Genomic DNA, 10735 nt, shown 5'->3' on the forward strand with positions numbered 1-10735 from the left:
TCTTTTGGTGACCACCTCCATGACGTTTTGCGATGCTACCAGTTTCATTGTAACGAGTTATGGTGCGATAAGCGAAAACTTTATTCACTTTAAGGTGTTTGAGCCCTCGAACAATCGCTGGTTGTGATTTTCCAGCTAAATATAATGTAATCACACTGTTACGTTTGAAATCCATTACTGATTTCTTTTTTTCGCGTTCACTGTCGACTAAATACTTTCGTACGCTTATAAACAATAGACTAAACTATCATTTAGCTAACTTACTGACAGTTGGTACACGTGCATCAGCTACGCGAGCTGTTTGAAATTGGTTACACTTCGAGTGCCGGACCCTGTAGTGTAACCGTCTAAAAAAAGGTGATTTTTGGGAATTTATATTAAAAAAACTACTTTATCAATCATTTCAAAATTTTAAGAATATATTTACACATGTTTACAGAATACATAGTAAAATTTTTGAAGAAAAAAATTAAATATTTTTTAAGTTATCGTCGATCTACAACGGCGCGACAAAAAGACCCTTCACTGCTGCAGTGATTCCGGCCTTCTACGTGGATGAAATTAAAAAAAAAAATTCTCGTAAAACTAGATAATATATTGTCTGTAAAATGAACTACGATAAAAAAATCAAAGATTGACAAAATAGCGGCGTTTTTTAAAAAAAAGTCGAATTTTACCCAGAATTTTGGTCGTTTTTGGACTGCCAAAATTCGATTTTTGATCCGATCAAAAAATGTGATAGGTCATTTTACGGAGAACTATATATAGAACATGTAAAAAAAATTCGATAGTGATCGGATCATTTGTTTTTGAGTAATCGCTGCAGCAAATTCGGAAAATGCTATTTCGAGAAAAACGTGTTTGAAAATAAAATGATCATTATACTATATACTATATTATATATACTCTTTAAATACTATATTATATATACTCTTTAAATGGCTGTGATTGAACTATTTAAGATATCGATTTAAAATTTGGGTATGTTATTTTTAAAGGTATAACCTATCGAAATATGAAAAAATTGAAAATTCGATTTTTTGAAAATTTCACACTAGGTGTGCCCCTTAAGGAAAATTGCGACTGGCATCTAATATTTACTTCAATTGGAGTTTCTTGTTTCAGGTTTTTTCAGAAGCACCTACACAAATTTCGAAGGCAAGACAGCCTACGCAGCCTTAACCCATTTCGAGACGAGTGATGCCCGAAGATGTTTTCCTTGCTGGGACGAGCCCTCATTCAAGGCCACTTTTACGATCATTCTTTTGGTTCCACAGGTAAAGATATAATTAACTAGTGGTGTATGGCATTGTGCCTTAAGGCAAATTACTGGAACTTTCCGTACCGTAACGAAATATTCGAGAAATTTTAAACGCTTTCAAATATATTGTTACAAATACTGTTTGACTTTCATTATTTTTGCACTATCTTGTTATATCTGAGCAAATCAAATGTAAATCATAAATCATAAATCAATTTATCTCCAGAACATAAACATCAATCGTCATTTCATTTCGAATGCAATTTCAAAAAAATAGTTGAGTTGCCTAATTTGCACAAAATTGAAAAAGTGCTCTGGTATAGTCACAGTCTAAACGCACTTGCTAATAATTCTGTGCGACATTTTCACTTAGACTGTGCTTAGTTTCACAAAATTGGAAAAGTGCTCCAGCACATAAACAGTCTAAACGCACTTGGGTAAACATTTGTACCAGGGTGGCGCTCAGACTGTGCTTAGCCTGGGTAATTTTTTGAATTTTTAATCCAAAATTACAAAAATATTTTTTGGAAAATTTAAAAAAGATGTAATAATTTTTTATCCTCAAAAGCAATTGTTTTGTCAATACAAGCAGAAAGTTTTTTAGATCATTCAAATCGGACGCTTAGTTCACTCAAAAACTGCCATTTTTTGCACATTTAGCTCTGTATCTTCGAAATGGCGGGACCTGCCTCTGCCAGAAACTAATCACCTTTTCTCCCAATCATTATGATGATCAATCATTATGATTTTTAGATCATTCAAATCCGATACTCCGTTCACTCAAAAACTCGATTTGTATTTTCTGCACTCTTTGCTCCTTATCTCCGTAACTGCTAAACCTGCCTTTGCCAAAAACTAATCAGCACATCTCCTTATCAATAGGAATCGAATGTTTTTTAAACCATTCAAATCGGTTGATCCGTACGCCCGAAAACGTGGGCGAAAATTTGTATCCATACATACATACACACACACACACACACACATCCATTTTTTCTGAAGTATGCCAAAACGTTCAGAAACCTTCAAAACGTCGAGAAATGTAAAAATTTTCAATTCCGATTTTCGGCCCATTACAATAACTTACCCTACGGGAAGTTAATAAAAAAGGGACTCTACTTACGAGCAAACTGAAACGATAGACAGAGTAAGAAGGAATTTTACTGTCGAGCAAGGTGTATTTCCGAAATAAAATAGAAAAATTTTGACCTTTTGTCGACGCTTTCTTAAAAACTGCTGAACCGATTCAAAAATTTTAAATTTTTTCGGGTAGTTCATGCAATTTGCCCTAAGACAAAATGCCACTTACACCTAGTTTATATTACTTTCAGGGCTACACAGGAATATCGAACATGACCGTCAAATTTGGTGTCAAACAAGGAGACTTCAGGTGCATCGAGTTCGATCCAACTCCTCCTATGTCGACATATATGTTGGCAGTAGTCATAGGTAAAATTTAATAAATTAAAAAAAAATCTATTCGTAAATAATTATTTTGTTCTTTTATGATATATATTTAGGTGAGTACGACTACGTGCAACTTTTGAGCAGTGACGGCGTACGTGTCAGGGTCTACACACCTCTTGGTAAAAAAGACTTTGGCAGATTTGCAGTCGGAGTCACATCTAAAGTCTTACCGTACTACAAGGAATTTTTCGACATGAAATATCCACTACCAAAGGTAACGAAGACTATTTGGTATTGGTATTTTACCTTGAGGCAAATTACATAAACTTCCCGATATGTGTAATTAATCGACTTAACAAATAAAAAATAAATTAATTTATGAGTGATTAGAAGTATTCCGAGTGGATTTATTACACATAATTGAAAACGAACGAACATGTTAATTCGGAGTATTTTCTAAAAGCTCAATTTTTTAAAAATCAATCATTTTTATAATTGAACCAGTTTTTGTAGGACTTTAATGGTTCAGTATGTTCATTAAGACCAAGTACTCTATCGTTATATCAAGTAAATCGTCTAATTTTAATTTTAACAAACGTCAAAAAAACTACTCATTTTCTCAAACTATGATGAATTTTTAAAATTAAACTACTTGTCATAAGGCCGTAATATTTCAGTAAGTACTATAAGACCATCATATATGTCAACAAAAGTTCCATAAAAATCGGCACAATTTTTTTTTCAACAGTTAATTACAAGAAAACGGCTCGGTAGATTTTCACCTAATACTAATCAGTATCATTCTCAACTAATATCTTTCGAACGGTTTTCGATTTTTTAAAATCGATTCGGTAGTATGAGCTTAAATGTAGACGAAAAATTTAACACTTTTTATTAAATTACAAAGAAACGGCTCGGCAGATCGTCGTACAAAATTGACAAACGATAGTCCTCATTGAGATACATTAAATAGCTTTTAAATTTCTGAGATCGGTTCAGGCGTTTTTGAGAAAACGTCGATCAAAAGTCTAAGTTTGACAAATGCTAAAAAAAACGATACCAATTTTTGCAAACTTTGACGAATTTTTAAAGTTAAACGAGTTGTCGTAGGGCCGTAATATTTTAGTATGGTCTAGAAGACTATGGTATCTACCGTCAAAAAAATAATAATAAAAATCGTTGAAAAATATTTTTTTACACTCTATTATAAGAAAACGGCCCGGCCGATCTACCAAAAACTAATCAGCACGATTCCCAACCAATATCTTTCGAACGGTTTTTGAATTTTCAAAATCGATTCAGAATTGCGGGCTGAAACGTGGATGAAAATTTTTTCACTTTTCTGCTATTTATAAAGAAACGGCTTGGACTATCATCGCACAAAACTGATAAACAATAGTCCTCATCGAGGTGCATCGAATGGCTTTTAAATTTTTGGAATCAGTCCAGCCGTTTTCGAGAAAACGTCGATTTACAACAAAAAATCTGTTCACATACACAGACACACACATATACATACACACACACATACTTTTGGCTTGAAACGTCGAGAAAACATAAAATTAGCGAATCGGATTTTTTGATGAAAAAATAAACTTCTCCTTCGGGAAGTTAAAAACCATCAGTCTATGAATGCATATTAATTTTAATTACATGAAATTCTTCAAACACAATTATTACATGATGAGTGAAGTTGCAAGAACAATATTCGTTTAGGCGTTGTTTAACATAATCCACTGTGTGAACGAATATTATAGAATTTATTAATCATTTAAATTACTTCATTTCTTTAATGAAAGTTCAAGTTCTAAACGCTAATTACAATGACAAACCGATCATGTCGTATTTGAAGTATGGCTTTAATTACATTATTGTTTTTAAATTTTATACACATTTTGAATGCTATTATAAATATATAATTTATAATTTATCATTATATAAATGTGTATAATGATTGACACTAATAAATGTGTGCATCACGAGTGTTGTCATATTACTAATGAACATTATTCTAGATTGTTGTATGATGTATTTATTTTTACTTAAATGCCATCTTGTACAGTAGCAAATAAGTTTTACTTCAATCGCGTGTGAACCTTACGCACACTCTTTTCTTTATTTCCAGCTTGATCTGGTCGCCGTCCCCGAATTTCCAGCCGGTGCAAGCGAATGCTGGGGCCTGCTGGCATTCAGAGATTCCGCCCTTCTCCTGGACGAAGTCAACGCGAGCGATACGACAAAACAGTGGTGCTGTCTATTGTTGGCGCACGTAGCTGCCACCCAATGGTTCGGAGGAATGGTGACACCGAGCTGGTGGACCGAATCCTGGATGTACGAAGGATTTGCGCAGTATGCAGAGTTTTTGTGCATTCAACAAGTAAATAGAAATACTGATATCTACATATATATAAAAATAAGTCGGGTTTCCCTTTCTGACGTTAAAACTCCAGAACGCACGAACCGATTTCGACAATTTTGCATTCGTTGGAAAGGTCTCGGGCTCCGGAAGGTTTATAGCCAAGAAAATTAGTTGTGCATGGCATCGTGCCTTAATGCAAGCTGCTGGAACTTCACGCACCGTAATTAAAAATTCGAGTAATGACATTAGTGAGAATTATCAGAATTATGCTTGGTTAGGTCAACAAACAATTCTTGCCGCAAAGAATAATTATGTACACGCACTAAATTTCACCATTCAATCAAAAATTGCTGGCGATTTGGTGACATACCAATGATTCCGACTGGTCTTCCGTTTGACTTCAAACGATTGCAATTTCCAGTTCGCCTTGCGTTCGCAATGACAATTAACAAGTCGCAAGGCCAATAGCTTAGTGCTTGCGGGATAAATTTCAAATAGATTATTTAAAAAATCACTGTTTTTCACGTGGGCAGTTATACGTTGCCTGTTCACGAGTTGAAAAACCATCCGCTTTGTTTGTGTTAACGTCAGACCAAAAAGCAAAAAATGTGGTTTACCAAAGAGCACTTCAATGAAATGGATAATTTGCAAATTCACTTTCATTTACGGAGTTTATCGGGTTTGCTAGTTCTTATATCTAAAAATGAAGCTCTCGATAAAATGATCCGTTAAAACTCGAAAACGGCTAAACCGATTTGGCCAATCTTAAATCGTGCTAAACAGTAGGTTGTCGGAGAGGTGAGATTTTATTTCAAAATCGCGTAGATCGCGTAGATCATTTACATTTTTAATTTGAAAGTTTTTGTAGAAGCGTAATTTCAATAAAAAAATGGACGGTGGCTAATACGTCAAATGCCAAACGTTTTTTACATTGGTATTTATAAAACATTGTCTAGGTTATATTATTTTTTATTCATGTTATTTTAATTCAGAACCTAAATCTGGTATCGATCAAAGAGACATTTTCCCGAATAACATTTTCCCAGTTATATTATGTTTGAAAGTAGAGGGAAAAAGATGTCTAACCAGCTATAACCTTGATTCGTGCTATCGGGAAATAAACAGTAATCTTTTAAAATCTATAATAAAAGTATTTACTTCTGTTGGTAGTTTTTTTAGCATTAGTTAAGAATGTAATTATTTTGTAAAATACCTTTAAAATTAAAATAAGACATTGAACTTGTTTGCCATGTGGCCGTTCCAAGTTACCCCTCCTATAGGGTAAAAAGGTCTAAATAACAAATTTTTGAAAGACATAAAAAAAGTTCATTTTTCTAATGATGAAGTAGCTGGCAGTTTTACTGTACGTAGTCAGATAATTGTTCGGTTGAAATGTGTTATTTGTTGTGATATAATTGTTATGGTTTTCACAATATAGTTCATATTTGCTCAAAGTCAAATTGGACTTTTGTGCCTCACCCTGCTCTGCATATATACTTTTTATTAACTTTACTTTTATTCATCGAATGTTACTTGAATGTTTTTCAAAAAGCACGTCAAGGAAGAAATACATAATTTATTTTCTATCTCTCCTCGCAGAAATTCGAATTTTTTTAATAAGCTCAGTAGTATTATTTACAATTATACACAAAATTCAGAATCCAAAAAGAATCTGAAAAACTTGAAACGTAATCAATAAGTCAAAAGACCAAAAAAGACTTAGATTAAATCATGTTTTCTATAGAAAGTGTACAAATCTTCCAGTTTGATTGTATTGACAAAATATAGACAGACTAATGGGGTTTATTGTTTTTATAATACCTCATTCTATATAGCATTCAAACAGCACATCCTTATACACTTAAAGTATTAATATTTTTGATTCTCTAGAAATTGTTTAGAATATACCTTACTTAGCAAAACAACGTTTGCCGGGTCAGCTAGTAAGTATATAATTATGACATTTGTTTATGTTTGTAATGGTTTTTAGTTGTATCCAGAGTATGCGGTGTCCAGTCAGTTTCTGCAGGATACTGCCTGGCGTGCCTTAGATGCAGATTCTTTGAGAATTGCAAAACCTTTGCTGAATCATCCTTCGGATCCTATTGAATCTGTTCTGGACGATTCTTCAACTGATAACGAATTGAGGAGTGATAAGGCTGCCACTTTAATGAGGACACTGCACTCTTACGTAGGTTAGATTGATCAGCATTTTAGTAACAAATATCATATATATATAAAATTCTTCTGTAATGATGTATGAACGGATATTCTACTTAAACGATTATTCGGATTTTGATAAATCTTTCTGAAGTTTGTTAAGGGAATGTTTTTAAGATTTTTGAATTATAGAAATATAGTTAGATTGTAGAAATAAGTGGAAAAAATTACAAAAAAACGCTTATCATTGTTTGACATTGAAAATATTTGAGGCATTGTTTGGCATTGAAAACAAAAACTGTCATCTGCCAAATGTTTTAATACACTTATGAGCTAAGACAATTTTAGAATATAATAAATTCATGATTATAAATAAGGAAAATGTAATGTCTACATTATTATTGACGAATAGCAGCTGAGATGTGGCAAAAATTAAAATAATATAAGATACAGTATATGTGTATGGCAGATGAACAGTCTGCGCATGCGTCTGACGGTTGTGGACTGTCAGTGAATATACCCTATATAATTCAATTTGACAGATTATTATTTTTTAACTAATGCAGTCGTTTAGAAATTAATGATATTATTTAAAAGTTTCATTGTGTCAAAAATTCAAAAGTTTGGCATTGGATACGAAATATTTACTCGAGTCAATGGAGCGTTTCGGGTTTGATTTTTTTTACTGTGCTCCAATTTGTATGAAATTTTGGAATTCGGTTCATCTTACATTCAAGTTCAAAAGTGAAAATAATTCAGACCACCAGGGGGATAACATTCCTTCTCAGTGGTGTAATTTTATTTTTTTTTTTCAAAATAATGTCGGATATCGATAAAAGCACTAATTATAAGAGAAAAATGTTTTATGATTTTCAAAAAAGCAAATACTTTTACTAAATCAAGTTACTGGTTACTGAAAATTCGTTTCTTTGGCGTTTTTCGTCGTTTTTTTTGCAAATATCTCCAAAATATACATTTAAATGAAAATCATGTAATGAACAAAATTATATCAATTAAAATCTTAATAAATCGGTGTTTTATAATGTGTTCTAGGAACAACATTGATGGATATAAAAAAGCAAAACCGATTTTTTATTTTGTTCGAAATTTAATTGTTATATTTGAAGCCATCTAGCGGCGAGCTGTTACATTTTATATATGTCATGGGGTTTTATAGTGCTCAAAATAAGCTTTAAAATGTGTACTGTTATGGGTCTGTTTTGTTTCATTTAAATCAAATAGTTTCATGTTTACCAAAATTACAATTATTGTATTTCATCTAGAATTAACTTGGTTCAAGAGATTCCAAAATATCACGCAAATTGGAGCACAGTCAAAAAATTCACAGGTTACACCCTTTTTTCTCTCCATTTACTGCACTAATTTCGTTGATCGTAGATAGAATAGAGCACATATGAACAGGATTTGATAAATTAATTCACTTAAAATATGAATTAATTCACTAAAAATATGTAATAATGTATATCAAATTATTATTAAGAAAAATTAATTTAAATGTTATTATTACTGAGAACAATTAATATATAGTACGAGATTGAGAAAAATTATAGGTAACATTATTGAAGCAATTATTTTGAGTGAAAAAATTCAAGGTTATATCGTATCTTTACCGCGGGCCGGACAACCCTTGATAAAAATAAATAGTTTTTTGAAGTAAATAGTATAGCACGTATTTTGTCAATTCCGCATTAAAAAAATTAAAATAAAGAAAATTAAATCCAAAATTAAAAAAAGATTTAAGGTAGGTCAACCCTTGATAAAAATAAAATGTATATTAAATTAAAATGTAAGCTTTCTTTTTAGGCGCAAAAGTCTAAACTAAAATTATGTCGAAATGACTGAACGGGGGATAAAAAATTATTGAATTACTAAAATTACTCAAATTAAAAAATAGGGGTTGTTTTTGAAAAAGTAAAAAATTAGGGTGGTATGTATTTTTAACACCACATTTAAAAAAAAACAATACAAAAAAGTTTAAAAATTTAAACCAAAAATTTAAGGGTGTACAACCCTTATCACTTAGATGTATGAAACATAGATAGTTACCAATTCTCAGGTCTACTGAATACGAATATGAAATTTGGTGAAAATCGTTAAGGCCGTTTCGGCGAATTTTATATATGATTCAACAGATGATTAAAATTTAAAGCCAATAAAGTATTAGTTCCGCATTATATTAATTAATGTTCATTCATTTTTAGGTGACAACAATTTCCACAAGGGCATCAACATGTTCCTGACCAAAAATAAATTCAACACGGCATCTTCCGGGGACTTCTGGAAAGCTTTAGAGGTAAATCACTAAACTTGAGTAATATTTACTGTCTAGATTTAAAATTTTGGAAAAATCTTCAATTATTTCTGTTTTTCAGTTTGTTAGCCATCTGCCAGTGGCCGAACTGATGTCAACCTGGACATTCCAACCAGGTTATCCTCTGATCAGAGTGTTCGAAGTTCACCAGGGCGAAACCAGAAATATCACTTTGACTCAGGAGAGATTCTTTTGCAGACGGCAAACCTGATACAGAACACAGACTGTGGCTTATACCGATTACCATTTCAACCAGCAAAAACCCAAATAAGGTAATAGAAATAATATTTTTATCCAAGAATAATTTCAGTTGTTTTAACAGATTTCTCTATCTAGGTTGCTCATTCAATCCTGATGGAATCTCCGACGTTAGAAGTTCAATTAAACAACGTATCACGCGGTGACTGGATCAAGGTGAATCCAGGTTGCACAGGATATTACAGGTGTGTCTATTCACCTTTTGCTGTCAGACACTTTTCCAAAGCTATCAAGGATGCCAGGTTGCCGCCCAACGACAGTTGGGACTGATGACGATATGTTGGCTTGTGCCAGGGCAGGATTTGTCGATACAGGAAATGTAAGATAGAAATGACTAGGGAATGCAATACAGATAGTAAATTTCAATACCGGTATTTCGGTAATTTTTTATTTTAAAACCGGAATACCGGTAAATTACCGGTATTTTCATTATCTTAAACAAACGTAAACAAAATTGAAAGTTACTAGTACAAATATGAAAAAATCTATATACAACCACAACTATATTCAACTAAACAATAAAATAAAACAATAAGTTTACTTTTTTTAAATAATAATTTAACAAAAGTATATGCAATTTAATTAATTCGTTATCACTATCGAGTATATTGAGTACTTTTCACCAAAAACAAACTTATGAGTAAGAAAGACCAAAAACTCATAAAAGATCATATTACATTATTATAATAAACTGTATTGTCTGTATCCGATGTGTTAAATTAGCATAATCTCCAATATTTAAAAAAAATATAATTTTTCTACACTAATTTAAGATCGGATACTTTGCCGAGATAAATAATAAGTTACTATAATTGATGAGTATTGTTATTTAAAACAATGTGATGCTTCTATAGTATTTTCAAACTTCGAAACGTTTTCGAAAAATAATCTTCTATATATATAAAAATAAGTCGGGTTTTCCTTCCTGACGATTTAACTCCAGAACGCACGAACCGAT

At 32.1% G+C, this 10735-nt stretch overlaps 1 protein-coding gene across 1 annotated transcript; it reads left to right on the plus strand.

Annotated features, from left to right (window-relative positions):
* Positions 1 to 19: 19 nt before the first annotated feature.
* LOC113388545 (puromycin-sensitive aminopeptidase-like) lies at positions 20 to 10047 on the plus strand. The gene is made up of 9 exons (XM_026625916.1): positions 20 to 62; positions 1126 to 1277; positions 2593 to 2710; positions 2782 to 2942; positions 4794 to 5045; positions 7018 to 7222; positions 9410 to 9501; positions 9589 to 9720; positions 9856 to 10047. Exons 1-9 carry the CDS (start codon positions 20 to 22, stop codon positions 10045 to 10047), a joined length of 1347 nt encoding a protein of 448 aa, XP_026481701.1.
* The last annotated feature ends 688 nt before the right edge of the window (positions 10048 to 10735 follow it).

The sequence above is a fragment of the Ctenocephalides felis genome, unplaced genomic scaffold (assembly GCF_003426905.1).
Source record: "Ctenocephalides felis isolate EL2017-DRISC unplaced genomic scaffold, ASM342690v1 CF-g0.4_SCAFFOLD_03572, whole genome shotgun sequence".
Taxonomy (NCBI): Eukaryota; Metazoa; Arthropoda; class Insecta; order Siphonaptera; family Pulicidae; genus Ctenocephalides; species Ctenocephalides felis.